We start from the raw sequence: 21,992 nt of genomic DNA, 5'->3' as shown, positions 1-21,992 counted from the left end.
GCTCCGCCAGGAGGTGCAAGGCCCGTCTCTCCCACGCGGGTTTCTGACGTCTGGCCCCAAATCTTTCTCCCGAAGTGACATCTTTTTATAGGTTAAAGACAAGAGGGGAGTTTAGGGGCGCAGGTGAACTTGCAAATAACGGAAACCAGAGAAAGGATGCCAAGGGAGGGAAGAACATGCATTCTCCATCAGCTGACTCGGCTCCCTTCCGGGTGGAATCAAAGAGGTGACGGGTGATTTCAGCTGGGCTTCGAGCTTCTCCCAAGGGCTCTTTCATGGAATGGGGACCACAGCGCTTCACTCTAGGTTCCTTTGATTTCCTAGACCAAATTGGCAGGCCCCCGGACCTCCACATAAATAGGCTACCTGCACTGAAATGCAAACAGCCACGGGTCCCTGCAGACCCTCCTGGGCCAAAGGCCTCAACTCGGAGACACAGTGATGGAAGATGCAGGGAGAATGCAGCTCAGCCCAGCAGGGTCTGGCTCCTGCCCAGAGGGACGTGGCACCAGAGGGCTCCGCTGGGTCCCAGCAGGAAATTATTTTCCCTGGGGTCAATCCAAAAAGCTTCTTAGTGAAAGGGGGATAAGGATGAAGAAGGACCCCCCGTGGTGATGCAGACTGGCTCCGGAAACACCATGGAGGCCCAGGGTGAGAGGGTGTACACGGAGGTTGGCCGAGATGTCTTTGCCGTGTGCTGGGACTGCACTCACGAACACACGAAGAATTCCGAGGCTCTGAGGGAGCAAGACCCTCCTGGGCTGTGTACTCCAAACAGACCAGTTCCCTCTTTGACTCACTCACTCGTGCGTTCCTTCACTCGAGAAATCTGCACGTGACTGCTTTCATTTCTCTCCCTCGGAGCTGTGTCCTGACACTGGAACCAGAGCCCTGCGGGGCTGCCCCAGGCCCCCGTGTCCAACCCCACGTGACAACACAGAGTAAGGGGCAGCCCACAAACTCCAGTGCTGACTGTCCTGCAGACAGTGCACTGCCCCTCCGTGAGCCCCCAGCATCCAGTGAGCTCTGTCCACTGGGACCACCTCTCTCCCACTTCAGCCGCCCCGTTCACAATCAATATTTTAAGTGTGTGCTTAAATGGTATCAATAGCGATTAGAGGGGAACTCTGATTCCACCCCAGATGTAGTTAATTGTTACGGCATCGATCTCCTCTATCTGCTCCTTTTTCCAAATTAAACCTCCATCACAGAGGGGGGCGAAGGGCATCCTCTCCCCCGCCTGTGACAATAAATTTAATATCGAATGCACCAGGAAAAAATGGTGGTTGTTGCAGAATCCATCCAGAAAGATTTTTTTCCTCCTTCCTGGGAGTAATTAAAAGATGCTTTTCTTGACTAACGATTCCCCGGTTTAGGAATGGGAAGTCAATACTGCTTTGCCGCCGTCAGCTTCGATTGATCTCCATGCTGTTCAAGTTTGAACGGCGGTTCTCAGGGCAGCTGAGAATCACTGGAACCAATTACCGGCCGTCCGAGATGCCCTAATCAGGGGCGCGGGGACAGCGAGCAGGAGGGCAGACGGCTGATCTGGGCGCCCGTTTCCCTAACTCCCCTGCAGGTCTGGGAAACACCAATGCAAGGGGTTTCGGTTCTTTCTTTGGAGAAAGATCTGCCGTGTTCTACTTCCCCGTGATCCTGAGTCTGTGCGCGCGCGTGTGTGCGTGTGCGCATGTGTGCGTGCGTGTGTGTGTGTGCGCGCACGCGCTGGGGGAGGAATGGCACATTTCTAATTATATTCCACTGTCAGAATGAATCTTCTGAACAAGACAGACTGGACGAAGCTTCTCACGAAAACAGCTGGGCCCTTTTCCAAAGAATCAGACTGGATATATTGCACTTGGCTTTTCCTTGGATAGAAATACAAGCATATTAAAATATTTCTTTTTAGTATTACCTCAGGGCCATGTTAGAGACCCCTCCAGCTGTCTGTATGAGCAGTCGCAGGGTCTGCAGAGAGACCAAGGCAGGCCGGGTGGGAGGGAGTGTCTTTCCTCGTCTCGGAGAAGCAGGATCCAGACGAGCCATCCATCCTCCAATCGAAGACTGGATTCCACGGGGACATTCTAGCCCAAACTTTGAGTTTGTATTTCTATTTGAGGAAACTGCGGGAGGTGGTGAAGGAGGAGGCGCCTGAATCCTTGTCACACTGTGCTGCTGAGTTGTTTTTGAGCATATCTGTGACTTTGCGTATGATTCACCCCGGCCTCAGCCTTCCAACTGGCCTCCCCGCCTGTCTCCATCCCTTCTTATGACGCGCTGGCTGCCTTCAGTCCTCTCGGGAGCAGGTCAAACATACACGAACACATAAACAGACCCAGCCCCTCACCCTCTGCCCGCCCCAGAGTCACTGTTAAAACACCACCCCCAGCTCTCCACGCCTTGCCCACCCCAACTCCTCACTGTACCCAAGGGTCCAGCTCCCCAAGGGCCCAGCTCCCCAAGGGCCCTGAGGTTTCCGTACTCCTTCTCTGCCTAGGCCACTCGCATCCTCTGCCACATACACTCCCCACACCCCCAGGTCTGGAAGTCACTCCAGATTTTAAAGTCCTGCTTAGATGACATTTCTCCAGGAACCTTCTGGAGCATACCAACTCCCTCCTGTCTACGCATTCCACTGCGTCCTGGCATCCTCAGCTGCCCCTGAGCAGCCGCCAGTCACCGCAGGCTTGTGATCATCATCTAATACTCAGTGAAGATTTGCTGAATTGCATTAAAAACAAAACTCTCTGGGAGAATGACTAAAGGCACAAAGAAACACTGAATTTTCTATGGTGTTTATCCTCTTAGAAATAGACAGAATTTAGAAATTCCAAAGCTTCCTCTGGAAACACCATGTAACCACATCACCCTCACCACAGGGACTTCACTGCAGTGACTCCACTTGGGAGCGAGGAAGACTTTGAAATGTCTCTAAAATGTAAAGGTACAATGTATACAATACAGTTACATACTCAGAAGCGTAATTCAAATTTGCCAATTAGAACTATGACATACCATTACAGAGAAAGTCTTCACTTATGAAGATGAAATTAATATAAAGCATTTACCAGCTAGAAAATTAACCCACATCTTTGTTTCAGATCCTTCTAAATGGTTTCTAATTTTGATAGTTGGAAAAACACACTTTTCTACTTCACGGTATTAAGAATAGTTTATATGCTCTTTTATACACAAACCGTAAAATGTATAAGGTTAATCTTTCCCCAACTTATTTCAGCGTTTTCTGCATTCACACATTAAATTCAATCCAGTTTCCCAGCGTTTTTGTTTTTCAAACCTAAATAACTTCCAAGAAAACCACATGTATGAGAAAACAGGCATTAAAACACGGATTAATCTTTTAAAGAATAGCCCTAGTTGCTGACCCAGCTGACTTCTTCATTAGTGTTAAGTCCAGATTAAAAAGATGTAAAAGTGGATCATTTCTTCAGTTGGTAAAAGAGGTGCCCACATGTATATTACAAGACATGACTCACGGAGAAAGCGCTCAGAGGGCCAACCCAGGCAATTTTAAACACACACACTTCGCGCCCCTTTCTTGCTCCCCCGCCCCCTCCCCGCAGAGCACCTAATCAAAGAGCAGGGTTAATATCACAGCTTCATTCTCTCAAGTGAACCGAAGGGGGCACCACCAATTCATTTTTCAGAGTTAATGAAATCGAGCCCACTGGTCTGCCACATTGCAGCTGCTTAGCGGGACAGACCGATTTCCCGCCCCGCGCCTGCGGCCGGACCACAGATGGACACTGGGCTCCCACGCTGTCTGATCACCGGCAGAACAGATCGGTTCTGACGACGGGCGACGTCTTCCCTCCCTGCCCCCCGCAGACACCCGAGCCGCCAAGGCTGCGCCCACCCCCCACCGCTGCCTGGGATGCGGGGACGCAGCCGCAGAGGCGGGCTGGCCCATCCCGCCTCTGCGAAAGAGGCTTTCTCCGAAGATGTGCCGTTTTATCACCTCTTAGGTACATTAAATATGCATGCGTACTCAAAAACGGTTTCTAATTGCTGTAAATGAAAAATGAGAATCAAAATGGCCTCAAAATAAATGCGTTTTTTTACACTGGGTAACAATTAACATTAATGAGGAGCCACCATACGTTACCCCATATTTGGCTGATTAAATGTGTTAGAAATATATTTTAGAAAATAAAATATATTTGGTTACTATAAACTGACTTAGTGTGGGTCAGGGGGGCTGATGAGTCCATGCTTATCAAAGATAGAAGAATAACGAAGCTAAAGAATCAAAAATTCATAATTAGTGTGAACAGCACAGCTTATGCCTATTAGAAATGTATTAATTAAAGTGATATATTCATAAGGTTAGAAGCCTAATACATTCCTAAGAGAGGGAGAGGAATCCCCAAAGTGTAAAAACAAACATAAAAAATTAAGGAGTCTGAATTATCCACATCTGCTGAAGACCGATTTTAAACGCAGACGTTTGGGCCCCAGTTTAGTCAGCATTCCCACAGGTGGGGAGGGCAGTTCCCACCGTGGTCGTGGGACGGCTGGCAGACGTCCCGTAACCACACGTCCTCCCACGTCCCTACCTCGTGGAGTCCAGCGAGGGCTTCGTCCGCCCCTGGCTGCTCTCCTCCCAGACGCTGTTGGCCAGCTCGTTCCCGATGGATGACATCACCTTGATCAGCTCGATGGGCCAGTCGTCGAGATCCAGAGATCGGACTCGAGAGAGGTGGGTGCCAAGATTCCGGTGGATCCCTGAGCACTCGATGCACATGAGGGCTCCCAAGTTCAAACTGGCCCAGTTGGGATCTGTGGGAAGAGGAACAGGGCACCTCATGCCATCAGACCATCGTCACTCATGCCCACTGCCCTTAGGTCTCAGTAAGAAACCCTGTTAATCAGATTTCCCATCCAGCAGTCCCTCCTTAGAACCACATGGCTTTGAAAACGCTCCCTGGCCAGTCCTTGGAACTGTTTTAGGCATCTCAAAAGATCTGACTGTTGGTGCAACTTTCAAACATCTGACTTTAGCCAAAGCCTTGGAATTTCCCACACAGTAAACAACTGAAAGCACTGGTTTGGATAGAAAGATGCACTTTTCCGTACTTCACAGCAGCATTCCCCTAGTGAGGGCAGACGCACTTGGAAAACAATCAGGCATGACTTGGCGTCGACTGTGGACAGCTGCTGACAGAGGGAAAGTGAAGGGGTGCTGAGGGACAGGGGAGTCATTCCCAAAACTGTACGGTCCCTCCTGACGACTCTTCAACTAGGGGCACGTCCAAGTTTTCAGCGACATGATGGGCATGCTTGCAAATTTCAGAGGAAAGAAAGGCACCACAACGACAAAGTGTGGTTTTCGGGATCTTATTTAAGGGTGACGACCAAAGCAACTCCGTTTCTCCATCTGTCACTGCTACCGAGATGGCAAGCATGGTCCTCTGGCTGGGGTACCACCAGCAGGATCAACCGTGATGCACGGAGTGGGTTCCGTTTAGGCTGTGACCCTGCACCGAGGACGCCGAATGAGTTCGGAGAACAGCGCTGGGATCCCTGAGGGGGACCCCTCCCTGTGCTGACATCGTCGGGAGACTGAGCACTCGGGCCCAGGGCTGGCCTTGGACCCAAATCTACAGCTGATCAGCAAAGATGGCGCTGACTTTGACAGTCAATGGCCTTCACCACCAACGGGAGCACCGGAGGCTTCAATCATGCAGGAATAATCAGTATTTCCTCCAGGTACGCTTGAAGAGTCAACAGAGAACCAGGTAGCTGACATCATGTTTATTTTGAATCAGTCTATAAATGACACAAAGGTGGGAAGGCGTGAGAGATACCATGGGGGACACAAGAAGAGGTCTGTGACCTCAGAGACGGTCTGGTTGGGAAGAGGAAACAAATGTCCCAAATAATAACAACAGAACAACAGTAATAATAAAAGCGCCCCTGCCAAAGTGTCATCTCTCACGCCCTTGACCTCAGCCCCGCCACCTTCCCCGGCCTCTGAGAAGACACAGCAGGGCGGCCAGGCACTGAGTTTGAATCCTGATACACGACTTGCTCTTCCTGTGACATGGGATGTAGAACTTGACCCTTCAGACTCTTCACTCCCCCAACTAAGGGGGACCCACGGTAGCACTAACCATTACAGTCACAAGAGTGAAAAGAGGCAGCGCGTGGTGGCCGTGGGCACAGGCCCTTGGGAGTCAAAGAGGAGACCTGGTCCCTCACCTGGAGGCCGCGGATGTGGCCCCGTGCTCCCCTCCTTCCTGCCCTGCGGACGCGTGGCTTCTCACAGGTGGCCTGACCCTTCCCTTCTGTCTGCGACAGTCCCAGGTTCTTCCTGCTTGGAAGATCCTACCTGACCAGCCTCCTGAGCGGCCACTGCTCTTTTCCTGAACAAACCAGGGCGACTCAGCTGCCAGTCCTGCTGCGTCCCCGACTCACAGTGACTCCTTCAGTCACCTGCTCAAATCCTGCCCGCTACCTGCACCAAGTCTGCTCTGAGTTGCTGTGTCCCTAATGACCCTTCTCCATGGCCCCAGGCCTGTGGTCACTCGGTCCAGGCCTCGCCCCCTGGGCTCCAGGCTCGGGGAGCCGGGCCCACATCACATCAGCGCCTTTCATCTTATTCCAGCTGGACGTCCCCCTCCTCAAAACACACCTTAACAACAACCAAAATACGTGATCGGACACACTTCACTGAGTGTGCCCAGCACCAGCCAGGGCTGGAAGGTGGAGAATGAAAAGTAAGGCCTTCACCTCGAGGGGAGAAATGACAGAACAACTTTCTCAAAGGGAACGTGGCGTTACTCCCCGGACGGCAGAAAACAGGAGGTAAAACAGGGTGTGTCGGGGCCCGAAGTGCAGTTATGAAGCCTGTCAGCTCTATCAAACGCTCTAGTGTGTAGTCAATTTAAGATGAAAAAAAAAAAGATACCATTGGGTGGCCAACTCCAAAAGCTATGATTTTGAAAATGAAGAAAACAAATCCCAGAAATCTCTGCACGGGGTCTAACCAACCGTACTCTATTTTTATGGAAAAAGCAAACAAACACGCGATCCTTGATTAAGCCAAGGGCGGAGTCCTGGATATGGCAGAGAATCCGGGCAGGTGGCTGACTCCGCCCTCAGTGTGACCGTGGCTCAGGGGCTGCCCAAGAAACACACAAGCAAGACTTAACGGCGTCGCCAGAGAGGCTTTCGTGTGAAGGGTATCGAGTTAAAGTCCAAACAAAAATATTTCAGCTCCTTAAGAGCCGTTAAGTCAGGTAATTAACCTTCTTTGCTGAAGGACAGGTGCGGGCCAGACACAGTGCCGGCTGGGGCCACCCCGTCGCCCCTGCCCAGGCCAGGCCCCCGTCCCGGGCTCACACTCACTCTGGGTATCGCAGTCCACGCAGTGGGAGTTCCCGCGGATGTTCCGTATCGACTGCAAGGCCATGGCCTCGCTCTGGCTGGTCAGTCGGGACTGGACATACAGGAAGACACACAAAGGCAGAAATAAGAACCCAGAGAGAAACGGACATACCTGCTAGTTAAGGCCTGGGGCAAAAATCAAATAGACGGAGAGCAAATGCAGCATCAGGGCAGTTTCCAGCAGCCCCTCCCCCTCAGACGCCTCTGGGGGGAAGCCCGCTGACGGAGAGCCCTTCGTGCGACAGGAGGAAACCGCACGTGTTACGGTTAGTCATGTGAGCGCTCAGAGCCCCGAGACACAGCTCCTGACTCCCCCACACCACTCGCCTCCGAGAGTCACTTCCCATTTCCGGACTCTGTCAGTTGTCATAGCAACACGCTCACTCCCCAGGGTGGGGGACGCGAGGAGTGTGAGGGTAGCGGAGGCATTGATGCTTCAGCGTATACTTAGCTGTCTTCTCTAGGCAAGTGAAAAAAAATACACGGGGGGGTGAAGAACAGCATAAAAAATGATAAACTATCACAGTTCAGTTTTATCAACATTTTAATATGTACTCTAGCCTTTTTTTAAGCACATCTATACACACATATGCACTTAAAAAAAAGCCAGCACAGTGTATGTTGCTTTGGAATCTGCCTTTTTAGCCTAACGACAGTGTCACTTCCAGTGCCATCACACAAGCTCCGGCATCATCATTTTAAATGGCTGCAGAATATTCCGCTTACGACGACTTGTTTGGGAAGTTTTCTCTGACAGACACTTAGGCTGTCTCCAATTTTCCTCCACTGTGAACAGTGCTGTGAAGAATATGCTTATTGCTAAGTCTCTGCACAAATTCGTGATTATTTACTAAGGATGAATTCCTCAAAACAGGGGTGCCGGATAAAAGGATACACATAGTTTTAAGGCTTATACATTTAATATAATGGCTAAAGCCAAATAAATTCTAGAGGACACTGAGAATAAGCTTGATTTTTATGTAAAAGTTATTCAGAAACTGAACTACTGTCAAATTGTTTGGTGTGAAATAACTGCATGCTTGCTACTTAATAATAAATTATCATTTATTAATTGCTACTGTCTGATTAGCATAATGCATCACTGGGGTTTTATCTCCTTTGGTCAGATATTGGCCCAAATATTCAAAGTGTGTTTAACAATTTATATTGGCATCTGGAGTGCGTGCGTATGTGTGTGTGTGCATGCGCACAAACAGGGATGTGTCTGTCTGCCTCCGTCTGCCTCTATAACCTCGATGCTACATGTATGTATACGTCCGTCTGCAGTTGCTACCCACTCTGCATTATCCACGGGCAGCCAGAACAGTGCGTAGCCCGTTTCCCCCTCCAGCTGTTCCTTGTGGATAGTATTTCCATGCTGTGCACCCTCATGCCTGTCCAGCAGGCGCCCAAGGTGAACAGGTGTGAGTTTGCTATCCTCGGTGCTCAGGGAGCCTCCCCTCCCAGGGAGAGTGCCGTGAGGAGGGCACATGTGTAGTGAGAGAGAAGGGGCGGCGTTTTACGGCTGGCGGGCGCATCAGGCTCAGACGTGAAGCCGTCTGTTTTCACAGAGTAGAGGGCAGGGAGGAGTCTGGTGAGTAACGCTGTCCCACGCTTTCCTGAATCCCACGGTGTGGCATGGATTCACAGCCTGACTTGAGATGCTGTGATTTTCTGCACAATTTGGAGATGCGTTTGTCTGTTCGGCCACACGTGCCCTCCCCATGCCTGTTCCAAAACTAAGTTCCCGAATTTTGTGGGTGACACACGTCCTCGGTCCCACTGTCAGGAGACCTGAGAGCACCCTGAGTTTGCTTCAGAGCCACATCTGCAGCCGTGACTCTGCAAAGCCAAGGTGCTCAGAAATGAAAGGCAGCGATTCTCCCCACTGTGGGTATAAAACATCTTTAAAAAAGAGAGGCAAATTACATTATAATAATAATGACTGTGGTCTGGTTTACCCTGGTTAAAGAGGGTAATAAAATAAGACACTCCATCTTTCTGAAAGGCAGACTCCCTTCTTAATGACAAAGCTGAACATAAATCACTGGCAGGAATTTCTTTAAATGGTTACGAATGAAATTGCAGGTTGGTAGACAATGTCCTTTCTCTTGGCTTCTAGTTGTTCGTAGTTTGATAAGATCAAAGTGCTCTCCAAGACTTTAAAAGTGTCCTAGAGAAAGGGTTAAAAATATCCACGCATGAAAACACTGACTTTGAAGGACTCTCTGATGGGAAGAAGGACATGGGAAAAATGACCTTTGTGTAAGGAACATCACTGGGCAGTAACTCAGAATACGCAGGTTACGGTCTGTTCTTCCTGGCTTAACAGATGCGTAAGAACGAACTCTAGTTGAATAAAGCACATACCAGGCTTTATCAACAGAGTTTAGAAAATGGACACATTATCTTCCCTAAATTTCTCGCACGCTCATATACGTGCACGCGTTTTTCACTGACGTCTGTACAGAGAGTCAGTTTTCTAACCTGCTATGGATTTGAATTCAGGGCATTTATAAGAATGGAACAGTGCATCTTTTTAAGTGTGTGCACTCTTTTCCTGAGTGTATTCTGCCTAGACCAAAAATCAGTGTGGACACAGAAGCCACAAGGTTCCAAAAGACTCCATCATCTACCATCAAAGGTCAATGCCTTACACTTGGGATCAGTTGAGAGTCAAGATTTAAAACGGGATATTCTGCCATCCAAACGTGGTTGGGCTAGGATCCTGGTATGTGGCACAGAACACACATCGACTCGATGTTTCTTTTATCTTTTCAATTATTTAGCTTTCTGCTCAGAAGGAGTCACGTCTTGCCAAACACACGCCTCACATCCTGCTCCCCCGTCCCCTGGGCACTTCCCTGGGGCCCCGGTTCCCTTTCAGGATCAGTGGCTCTTCATGCCGGGTCTCACCTTGTTCTTGCTGCTCTCGCACGACTGTAAGCTGGCCAGGATCTGGCTCTCGATGGCCTGGACCCACGCGTCTCGCTCCTCATAGGTGGTGGCTTCAAAGTGCCATGTCTGGCCAGTGAGGGACACAATGATAAACTCAAAGTTTTCTTCTTGTTCTGAAACACAGAGTGGTGGGGATGGGATGAAGAGTTTAGCTTTCATGAGACCGCGGCCCTCTGCCAGTCCTCGGGCATGAAAGTGCCTTTGGGTTCAATCGCGCCCGCATGGGGCCGAGGCACACACAGGACCCGCCGCCCGCACGGCGGAGATCTGAATCCGCAGACCTCCAAACACTCCAGATTGGTCCTTAAAGCCAGCATGGCTTAGCCAGGTTTCAATCGGTGCTCAGGGGATGAGGAAAAATGAGCATCAGTGTGTGATGTCAGTGTCTCTGTGTTGGGCACAGAGGAAGCAGCTCAGGGACATAATATTGTAACTCATTGCCAGCCGCTGATATTTACAGTGGGATGAAAATCAAGTGAGTACGGCTAATCCCAGGGTGCCATTTAATTTTCTTATACGCATCTGTGCTCCAAGTCACAGATACACCGTGGCCAAGAGGGACGCCTGAGGATGTCGTCTGTCCTTCTAGGGCAGAAGACTGGGCAGAGTGAGGCAGTCTCCCGCTCCACATCCTCAGTCTGGGAGAGGGAGTGGAATTCAAATCCTGCTACACCACTTGCCGCCTGGATAAATTCTCAACCTATCTGAGGCTCATTTCCTCACCCTTAGAATGTTGGTGGGGAGCCACCTTCTTCACTGCGCTTCCCACTGGCTCAGTGACGTGCACAAAGGGCCTGGGCCACAGGATCCCCCCTCGAGCACTGGCGTTTGTCCTCTGTTCTCATCTGCCGCCCACCGTGGCCACAGAACACGCGGAGGGAGGGGAGGGGCTACCCCGAGAGCACAACCAGTTATAAACAACCACTAAGAAGTCTGAAGCCAGAGTCTTAGGTACCATATCTCTCCTGATCGGTCATTTCCAATCACTGGTTGCTGAGCGAGCTGTGTCACGATCCCCTGGTGAGCAACTTAACGCAAATAACCTGCGGCCCACCTAGCTGACCGTTGCTTTAGTTCATTACCTGTCATCCACACATGGCCATCCTGCATGCTCGCGTCTACTGCAGAGGCCTCCATCTCCCACACTCTTGGCTCCTCTACCTGCTGTCTCAAGCATCTCTCGCGATCCCTGACCTCTGCAGAGCTCCTTGCTGCCCAGGTTGGCCCTGCCCCTTATTTGGGCTGCTCCCCCCAAACCCTGCCTCACCAGGAGCCCTGTGGCCTCTAAGACAAGGACGCTCCATCAGCTGGTCACTGAAGCAACTGCAACCACCTCCAGCCGTCCTCTCCTTCTCCTCTGCAGTCTCAGAGAAGCAGCAGCTCCCACTGCTGTGGCTGAGAAATGCTCCCACTGACCAGGTGATCCCAGGCGGGTGGGGGCAGGATGCCTGTGTCTGTCTCAACACACCGCCAGGTCTGGGCAACCGCTCCCCTAAACAAACACTGAGCGCCACGGAAACAGGGCCATGCCACCTTTCCGTGAAATCTTTATATACTCTGATAACAACGGTATCGTGTTCAATGTAAAATCAGCACCACTGCCTTTTTAGAATTTAACCTGCCGGTGGGCTGGGTCTCAACCTGCAGAACGTGCTCTGAACAGCACCCAAAGCTGGGTGAGTGCGCCCAGCCTCGCGCTTCTCTGACAAGAGGGTCCACGGCTCCCAGCAGCTTCTCAAAGGTCTGTGGCTCTCCCAGCAGCAGTTAAAAGCGCCTGTGACGAGGGTGCACTGCGGGGCTGTGGGAGAGCGCTGGGGTGCAGAGGCTGAGTGAGGCCCCTACCTCCTCGAAAGGGGCCAGGCTGGGCTTCACATGCAGCAGACCCAGAACAGCTCCGGGAGGGGGCTGAACAAGGTGGCCCACGAAGGGGAGACGAGAGGAGCTGGGCTGAACCCCGAGACACAGAGCCTTTGGAGGAAGTCCCCCGCCTGCCTGCAGGGAATGCGAGCATCCCACACTCTGGTTCCTGAGCTCGGAAGAGCTGGTGGTGTGAGTTTAGAAAGTGAGGGAGTCCCCAGGGACTTTACCCCATCCTCTGGGCTCTTGAGTCAGAGACCACCACCGCCTGCTGTGAAAAAGGGAGGAGGAAGGGTGGATGGGGTCCTGCGGGTCCCTCTGCCCACCCCCAGGAATGCCCTTGGACACTGGAGATTGTCGTTTAAAAAATTAGATCTGACTTTCAAATAGGTTTCCTCATGGCCGACCTATAATTATCTTACAATTATTGGCTGAGACGCTACCTCTGTCGATTTTAAAAGGTTCCCTTCTTGATCCATGGGCTTTTTGTCCTGATTCTATGAACTGCAATCTTTTCTACACTGGTTCTTGTGAGTTGGTGCCCCAAACTCATCTCTTTTATGTAAAACTATCCCAGGGAACAGACAGGGAAGGCAAGTAGGGGCTGCACAAGTCCCGGTCAGGCCAGCAGAGGGACCTGGTGAAATTCACAGGCGGGGCACGCAGCTGCGGATCAGGAGCGCCACGGAACGGGCGCACCCTTCCCTAACCTGGGAAATTCAAACGCACGTTCTAATCTCCCTCCGATCAGGACTTGTCGGGTCTTTTTTTCCCAGTTAAATTTCTGCACAACTGCTCTGCCATAAAGCTTTCCTGTTTAAAATTCTAGCCAGAATCATAAGCTACATTCACTGACCTACAGGGAAAGAACCAACTCGCTTTGCACTGATGTGGTCACGGCGGTTCAGGGCCCCTCCCCACTGCTGGGTACCATGCTGGGTGCGAGGGTTCCAGCAGGCAGGAGACTGTCTCTGTGTGATGGGGACAGGGACACACATACTTCCAGACGATTAAATACAAAGCAACAGACACAACAACGGAGGTCTGTGGCACGGGAACATCTGTATTTTTTGGCCTCATTCCACTGCAGTAGCGGTAACTAGGAATCCTCTGCTGAAATACTCTCAATGCCTCATGCAAAGACCAAACTTTCAAATTAAGTTGCCAAAGTAAAGTCTGGCTTTGCCCTATTAATTATGTAAACAAAATTTACCTACGCATGCAAAAGTGATCACGGGACCACCAGAACTCATTTCTTGCCAATTTCCAGTGGCCTTCTCCCTCCACTTATCTATCCTGTGGCATTTCAATCACCTTAAACATCAGTTCCACCACCGTCTTCTTCTTCCACGTATGCTGGACACACATTTCCTTTTTTCTATGTCACTAAACATTTCTGTCTCTACCTTCAAGAGATTCTCTCTCCCTCAGAGATCCCACAGGTGGAACTTTTTGATTCCACTCCTTTGAGGGCTTCAAGGCCCTGTTGTGTGGCCTTTTCAGAGGAAGCTTGGAGGAAATAAAGCATCTCAAAGATGCTGCACAAACCTCCAATTCTGGGGCCATTCAACTCTGATGCTATGCGAGCAAGGCAAGATGGTTCTCAACCTTTGTAACTTAGAGAGCTTTGAGTAGCTGCCAGGAATCCCATGCTGAGGATTCCAAGGCTGACTCCAGGCGCTTGGAGAAAGGGTGCTGTGATCAATTAGCGATGTCTGTCCCAGGACAAGGAGGGGTGCACGTGGCATGTGTGCCACCTGCTCACCACATTCAACTTTTCTTTCAATCTTTTAAATCACTGCTTCTTTTTCTGCTTCCTGGAGCCTCTCCATGCAGCTGTCGGGGTAAGCATAGACCAGACTTAGTTCACAGTCCTCCCCACTTCCTCTCCACCCACCTTCCCAGGGTCATTTCCTTCCAAAACGTAGTCACTTCCAGTACATGTGGACATTTCTAAAATCTGTATCTCTGACCCCCAAAGCCAATAATTTTGACTGGATTCTCTTCAAATATTTTGTCCTCACACGAAATTAACATGCATAAAATAGATCTGCTATAATCTTCAAATGCTCCTCGTTGGATCTGTTTCTATTAATGGTTCCAATGCTATTTCTAGTCATAAAACTTCAAAGTCTCCCTGATTCCACCCTCTCCCTCTTCCCACTGCCTTCTAACCACTTAGATGTCAGAGTGTTTACAAATATCCCTCCATCTGTACCTTCCTCTCCATTTCCTTCTGTTTTCAGCCCTTGCCTGATTGTTTCTCTGGCTCTGGTTCAGCTCGAACAGGTCCTTCTGAGTTTTCCGTGGAACATACTGAGGCATTCTCTCCTGGCACCAACATATGAGTATGTCTCCATTGGCCTAGGCTTGGCTTCCAGGGCCATGAATGGTGTGACCCAGCCTCTTTTTCCAACCAGATCACCCCACAATACGGCAGACAAGACTGGTGGCAGGACCTTGCCTCCCCAAACATACTTTTTATTGCACTGATGGAATTGCAGTGAGACATGTTCTCCAAGCCCCAAGCCTACCCTTCCTCTCCTGCCCAGATCAAATGCATGAGCTGAGAAGCCACCACTGTGAGTGCTAAGTGCTCAACACCTGCGGAAGTGAAGGCGGCTCTAAGAGGAACAGCAGCAAGGTCATGACAGGGTGGGGGCGAGAAACCTAAGAGCCCCACATCTGCAGTCCCGGGGGGAAGGAGTACAGGGGCTCCCAGTTCTGCAGGGCCCTCTGGCTCCTGGCATCTTCTCTGCAGCAAAGCATCCCACAGACAAAGACCAACCATATGTAAACTCACAGGAAACAGGAGAATAGATTTTGTTCAAAGAATTACTGATACAGAATTTAAAACTGGTATGTGTGGAATGTTTGAAGACATTAAAAAAAAAAAAAAAAAAAAAAAAAGGAATCTCCTAACTAAACTTTCAAGCAAAAGGAGTCTATGAAAACTGACTGGACAGATCTAAAAAAAAAAAAAAAAGGAAAAAGTAGTTCTTTTGGAAATACTATATATATATATATGTATGTATGTATGTATGTATGTATGTATGTATGTATGTTTTTTTTTTTTTTTTTATAAAAACAAACCCTCCATGGATGGGTTAAAAGAGGAGCTGGGTGAGAACTATTGGTGGACAACAGATCTGGAGAAACTTGCTAAAACACAGAACAGACAAAAAAGATGGGGAACACTGTAGAAGAGAACTGATGAGGCGTGAAGAGTCAGAAGGTACAACATACACCTAACTGCCAGACAAATAGCAAGACTGGAACAGACTGCGGAACGACATGGAATTCTAGACACAGCAGGCACTACATTTACCACGAGGGATTACAAAAAGGAAGTTTATGACACTGTGGAACACGAAAGACAAAAAGCTGTTAGGAACACGAAGCATGAAAAGACGGACGGCTCTTAGACGAATGTCAGTAAGAGGGATGGCAGACTTCTCAAGATCAACAACCAGAGCTGCAAGATTGAAGAACAGTATGGGCAAAGTCGAGAGAAAACTACGTCAGTCAGGAATAGGGACCCAGGAAACTCTCTTTCAAGAACAAGAGTGGAATAAGGATATTTTCATATAGAAAAATGAAAGAGCTAATTACCAAGAGCCCTTCCCTAAGGAACTACTAAAAGACACACTTCAGAATATTCTAGAAAGGAGGCTTGAACTCAAGGGTTGGTAACCAAATGAATAGATAAATACGCGGACACACCTAAACAAAAGTTATATCAAATATTCTGGTCATGATCATGTCTAATTTGGGGAAGGTACAAAATACTGGAGAGATGACAGTGGAGGGGAGGACACTGGAGTTAAAGTGCCCCAGGACTTTGTACTGATCTGCAGGGGAGGTAAGAACTAACTTCAGACTTTGGTAAATTAGGTACACATGAAGCTATAAGGTCAACCTCCACAAGAAAAGAAGTAGAAGGTATAACTCCCTAAGAAAGAAGGAGGAAGAAAATTTATTAATAAATGTGATTAAAATCTTTTATCAAACTAGGAATTGAAGGGAACCCTCTTTCCATGGACAATACGTATCTATCCAAACCCACAGAAGGATTATTCTTAAGGATGAAATGTTAGAAGCAATCATTTCACATCACTTGAAGGGCCCTCAAGGCCAAGATGGTCCCGGTACCAGCCCTGCTGGCCAGTGCAGTGAGATGAAAAGGAACAGATACAGAGATTGTAAAGATAAAAGACACCAAACTGCCAAACACTGACTACATGACTGTTTTGACAGGGAACCCCACGGAATGTGTAAGTGATGAGAAATACTAATAACAGCTACCAATGGGCAAGATATAAGACCAATACACTGAAACAAGCATTGCATTTCTGTATATGAGAATCTAAGAGAAATCACATTCAAATATGCGTTTACAAATTCATTTCTCTCCGTCTGATGTAGGAAAGGAGAGGTATAGAGAACTGTGAAGAAGCCAAAATAATTTCCTAAAAGTCATAACACAGAGGATCACTCAGAGCCTGAGTCACTGGTCACAGGTGGGGAAGTGGAGATACTACACTGCGTTGGAAGTGATGGATTAACCCAAGAGAGTGAGTGGAGAGGATTCATGCTTCGTGTCTGGAAGACGAAACCCTGGCTGGTCTGCTCACGATAATGAAACACCAGTAAGGCTCAGAAGAGCAAAGAGCAGATGGATGCAGGACATCCTGTGCCCCCGGCCTGGTGGACAGCAGCTGATGAGAAAAGGCTGGGATGGAAAGGTGGGCCCGGTGAATGGGTCTGAATGGCTGGGAGGCACAGCCATGTTTCACAGCCCAATTAGGAACCGACTGTGCAAATGCCCCAAGCTCGACTCATCTGGGATAGTTTCCTTTTTAGAGGGGGAGTCCTGTGGGGTGACTGTCAAGCTGGAAACCCACATAATTACACAAAAAACAAACACGTGAATCGGAATCCCAGCCCCAACACTTCGGTGACAAAGTGAGCGGCAGCCATAACCTGTGACGGCCGTGGCGACCTGTGCACCTGCTGTCTATTTCTAAGGAGCATGAAACGTGCACTCAGGCCCCCTTGGCCATGGGCGGGTATGAGCGTTGGGACTTGCAGTCAAAGCTCTTCGCTCTGAGCAATAACTATGCAGTGAATCGCTGGCCAAGAGTTCTTTCGGGAATTTTTGTTTTAACTGAACAGCTCAACTAGCCCCAGACAGGCAAAGATGACCCCTCCAGGCTTGTCCACGCAGGGTCCAGCAACGGCTCCCAAATAAAGGGGCCTTTGATGGTCCCTTTGATGCTGGGCTGGCCTTTCCCAGATGGACACTAGTGGACTTCTTGCTGAACTGTGAATGTGAACATCTGGTCTACCTCAGGAACGGGTCCAGCTGACGATTGAGAAGACAGGGAGGCAGAGGGATGGAACCCCCATGCCACCTCAGTGCAGACACAGCCCCACAGCAGGGCTACTCTTAGCCTCCTTTTGGATTTCAGGCCCTGGCAAAGACGTCTTTGTCAGGAGCGGGTCAGCTAGGATAACTCACTGCCTGAGTCAGGGAGTCAAGTCTGAGCGTAGAGTTTAGCTGCAGTCAGTTCACGCCACCAACACCGATGGATCCAGCTTATGCTCAAGGCTTCCTGCTTCCCAGGATACTGTCTTTATGGGTCTTTTTTTTTTTTTTTTTTTTGAGGGAGAGTAATACACAACACTTACAGTTAGTTTCAGAACTGAATTATATCTGCCTGATGACTTTGCCTCCCAAAGTTAAAAAAAAAAAAAAGAATAAGGCTTATGGGGCAGTTGCATTTTTAATCACGTTACATATGCCTTCCATGAAGGAGTCCTTATTTCTTTGTACTGAATCTACTGCATGGAATAATAAATATTAAAAACAAAACCACTGGGCTCCAATTCTGTGTCAGGAAACATGCTAGGATTTCATAGGCACTGTCTAATTTAATCATTTCCGACTCTTGAAGTGGCTAGCAATGCTGTTTTTTCAAAACAAACAAAGAGTTACAAAAAAAAAAAAAAAGCGCTTTCTTAGGGTGTCCAGTGGGAACTGGAAGGGCCTCCTCCCCACTTCCCAGGGACTTTTTCTCATTTTCCATTACTCCTGTCAGAAGAGCAAGCCGGTTAGGGCTTTTAAAGGTAATTTTCCCAGGAATCCCGAACCAGCTTGTGGCTAGTGTCACATTGCTTTTTAACTGGTCGTGTCTGGAGAATGCCGGGGGACTTGGTGCCGCGGGTGTGGCAGTTGGAAACTGGGGACACTCCAGCTGCCATCCTCCTGTGTGCTCGGCTCTGTGGCCAGTGACTGCTCAGCACAGGAGAAGGGACAGTCCCATCTACACCAGAACAATCAGCAAGGGATGCTCTTTGCTGCCCTGATCTGTCTCAGTGTAGGGCACGTCGCCCAAGTATCCTTCTCCAGTTCTTCCTGAGGTGAGGTCACAGAGCCCCATCCCTCTTATCTGGGACCTGGCAAGACACAGCCCGGAGGTACAGGTGTCTGTGCCCCCTCCATGGGAAGGGACACCTCTGCTACCTATGGACAGGTGAGAAAGCAGAGGAAAGCACGGACGGGAAGGGCCTGAAACCCGCCAGGCTCCTGGGTGCTCGCACCCCTGCAGCCCACTCCAGCCGCCTGTCCTACAGTTGTCTGCATAAGCCAATATATTCCCCACCCCGCCACCCCGCCTAAATCCCTTCACATTTCTGTCACTTGCAAACCCAGTCCTGACTAATCCAGCGGAGCAGAGCCCCACCCCGATGGGGCCGCCGACCTGCCACCTGCTTACCTGCTCAGGTTAACACCTGGTACATCTCTAGATTGGAGCCTGGTTTATCTTCCTGTATCACTGCACTGACTACACCACTCATTAAGCAAACAGTAGATGTGGGGGCCCCAATATCACCTCCTCTTCTGTGAGGACAGAACATTAACATGTTCCTCCTCACGCACAAACAAGAATTTCTGCCAGAGGAGACAGCCTTGCTCGACCCACCAAGGGGCCAGAAGGATTCCGTCACATCACGAAGTGACACTCTGACAATATTTTAGTATCAGCAACGAGATAAAAAATGATAAAAACAATGATCAGCAGTGTGAGGGCCATCAGTCAGAAAGACAGACCGCACATCACTCTCCAGTGTCACCCTCATTCACAACGTGAAGAACGAGAGCTCGGCGGGGGGTGGGGGGTGAGGTGGGCACGGATGGCAACTGTGTTTCAAGTGGTCTCATTTCACTAACGCAAACCGATTCTTAGTGACACTTGCAGCGGCTTGTATCTAATTCATTCTGTAAAAACAGGAATTCAGGTTGTAGAAATTCCTGACACCTACGCTACAGGGTGTTTCTTGGTTTTAGACATACAGGTGATCATCGCAATTCAAGCATCGACCCCCCCCCCGGCCCCCAATCATGAAAAACCAAAGCCTGCCACCCCTCAGAGCCCGAAAGAAAGAGTTGTCTCGCGGCGCGACAGTCTGGGGCTTGGCTGTTTAATAAAGTTCTGTGATTGGGCTCGCAGGGATTTAAACAGTTTGCCGTGTTTAACGGTTAGCTGTGGAAAGGTCCACTATAATAGTATTTTAGCACCATGAACCTGTCGAAATCAACCTGCCCAATTATTCCAAACGACATTAATAACACCGGATATTACACTAATTGCGTCCAGTTTCTATGCAGACGGGGCCCCGTGGGGCTAATTTCGCCTCCTCAGGGGCAAGCAACTCAGTCATCAGACTGATTTCACAAGGAATCCCTCCTCATTACACAAGTCCGGGCTGTCAAACTTTTTTTTTTTTTTAAAGGTTAATGGGCCAATCAGTCATCAATTATTTTTGCGGAATCCTAGCAGACAAAGGGTTAAAGGGCTAGCTAAATGCAGCTGCAAATGTTCTACGTTTAGAAGTTGTTTTCAACAGGAGACATCTGACAAGGACGCATTTTAGGGGACAGGGTGGAAGGGGAGGAAGACAGACAGAGGCATACGTCCAGCTCGGGCGGGCAGCAAGAGGTATGGAGTGAGAACAATCGCTCTGTGCTTCTGCAAAGGCCACGAGGATCCAGACCCTTGGGCTGACCCGACGCACAACAACTCAGAAATGCCTGCCAGATGCAGGCGGAATGTGTACAGCGATGCCGTGTAGGTCTGTTTCTCTCCTGATCGTCTAAGAACTCGATGTCTCTGCAGAGGTCGCTCACTCCATGTTCTTTGTGGGTGGGATGAGGAATCCAAGCCCACGTTCCGGGGCTCCCCAACAGACCTGGAACCCAGACATCTGATGCTTGTTCCTGTCCACGAGGCTAAGCGTCCTTCCTGGCACAGTTAATGACCAACACACGATGGAAACATGTTACTAAGTGGTGTGGAGGTGACAGTGTCCAGTGTGGAGGGGTCATCTGTCCATTTGCAGAGGCGGCCAAAGAGTCCAGGGTCCACCAAGCCCAGAGTCTTCTAGGTGATCAGCATCTGAAAATGATCTGGCAATAAGACAGCCAGGGCTCGCGGGGAACAGCCGTCCTCTCCCCTTGTGACTTCGATTGTTGCAGAACTGGGACTTTGGTCTTAGGGAACGCCACCATACCCTGACGGGTATGTTAACAGCAACGCAAGCTATTGGTCAGGTAGCTTCTTCTCAGTAACAATTGAGGATTCGCAATGCCTTTCTTCCTGTTTCTGCCTGAATCTCTGCGTGGTCTTTTCTCGATGTCCTTCTGGTCTTGGGAGGCCCTCGCTCCCGGAATGCACTCCCCTCTCCTGTCCTTCCCACTGTGACATCTACTAACCGGGAGCCGGGGAGCCCCCATGTCCCCCTTCTGATCTCAGCAATTTGGTCAAAGGGGACACCAAGCGGACGGGGACGACAAAGGCATGTTGCCCCTCCCTCTCTTTTGTCAGGACAGACCGTCATAACTGACCACAAGGAACCCGAGGAAGCCTCAGAACCTCTCCTAGTCCAGTTCTCCAGGCAGACACTGTCCACGTATCAAAGCTGGAAGCTGAGATGAAATGTGTCTGCTGACCTGCCGCTCTCGGGGTCCAGCACCTTCTACACTCTCTGAGATGACGCCAGCTGGGTCAAACACAGCCCCAGGCTTTTATGCTAATTTTAAGACCTAAACATTTTGTAAAATACTTCAATATTTCTGCTTTCCAAGCACATATTAAATAGGCATGTGGTTTAGATATTCTGCCCAATTATGATGAAAATGACACGTTTAAGGTTTCAGCCCAAACCCACCATAATATAGAAAGCCCGTTTTTATTCATTTTTCATTTTTGTAAGAAAAGATAATGTGAAGGAGAGCCTAAAGAATACGGTCCAGGGTTGGGCAGAACCAAGACCTGTGGCAAAAAAGAAAACATTAAAAACATGCCTTCCTCCCACTTGAGAAGTTGTTCATTACAAACAAAGAAAAAAAATCCATTATTTTTGGTCATTATAGACACACTCGGGTTGTCAGGTAAATATTTTTGCAAGCTCTCAATTTGGTAAATATCTTTGTTTAGCCCAGAGTCCAACAGAGGTGTTGTACTGTGGCTTAATTTAGGACAAGAACAGAATTAATTCTCTAAAGAAGTGAGTCCCCAGAGGGAGGTCACAGAGTTGGGACTGTTTACTGCTAAACGTTATCATGGGAAGATGCTCATGAAACACAAAGGAGGTTTTTATTTTCTAAACACATTAGACAGAGCTGGGAGGGCAGTCTGAGAGCCGGGCACCACGGACGTCTGTTCCATTAGCTGTAGCTTCCAGAACCACAGGGTGCCAGGTGC

At 49.3% G+C, this 21,992-nt stretch overlaps 1 protein-coding gene across 9 annotated transcripts in view; it reads right to left on the bottom strand.

Annotated features, from left to right (window-relative positions):
- AGAP1 (ArfGAP with GTPase domain, ankyrin repeat and PH domain 1) overlaps positions 1-21,992 on the bottom strand; it is a 520,758-nt gene that overhangs the window by 61,451 nt on the left and 437,315 nt on the right. For all 9 annotated transcript variants that reach the window (XM_031452456.2, XM_064485288.1, XM_064485289.1 and 6 more), the window contains 3 exons: positions 10,327-10,481; positions 7,372-7,462; positions 4,578-4,800 (listed from right to left, as the gene is read on the bottom strand). In XM_031452456.2, coding sequence (XP_031308316.2) covers positions 4,578-4,800; positions 7,372-7,462; positions 10,327-10,481 — 469 coding nt within the window. The remainder of the gene's footprint in view (positions 1-4,577; positions 4,801-7,371; positions 7,463-10,326; positions 10,482-21,992) is intronic.

This window comes from Camelus dromedarius, chromosome 4 (assembly GCF_036321535.1).
Source record: "Camelus dromedarius isolate mCamDro1 chromosome 4, mCamDro1.pat, whole genome shotgun sequence".
Lineage (NCBI taxonomy): Eukaryota > Metazoa > Chordata > Mammalia > Artiodactyla > Camelidae > Camelus > Camelus dromedarius.
The sequence above is the reverse complement of the archived record's forward strand: the minus strand, read 5'-3'. Positions and strand labels throughout refer to the sequence as shown.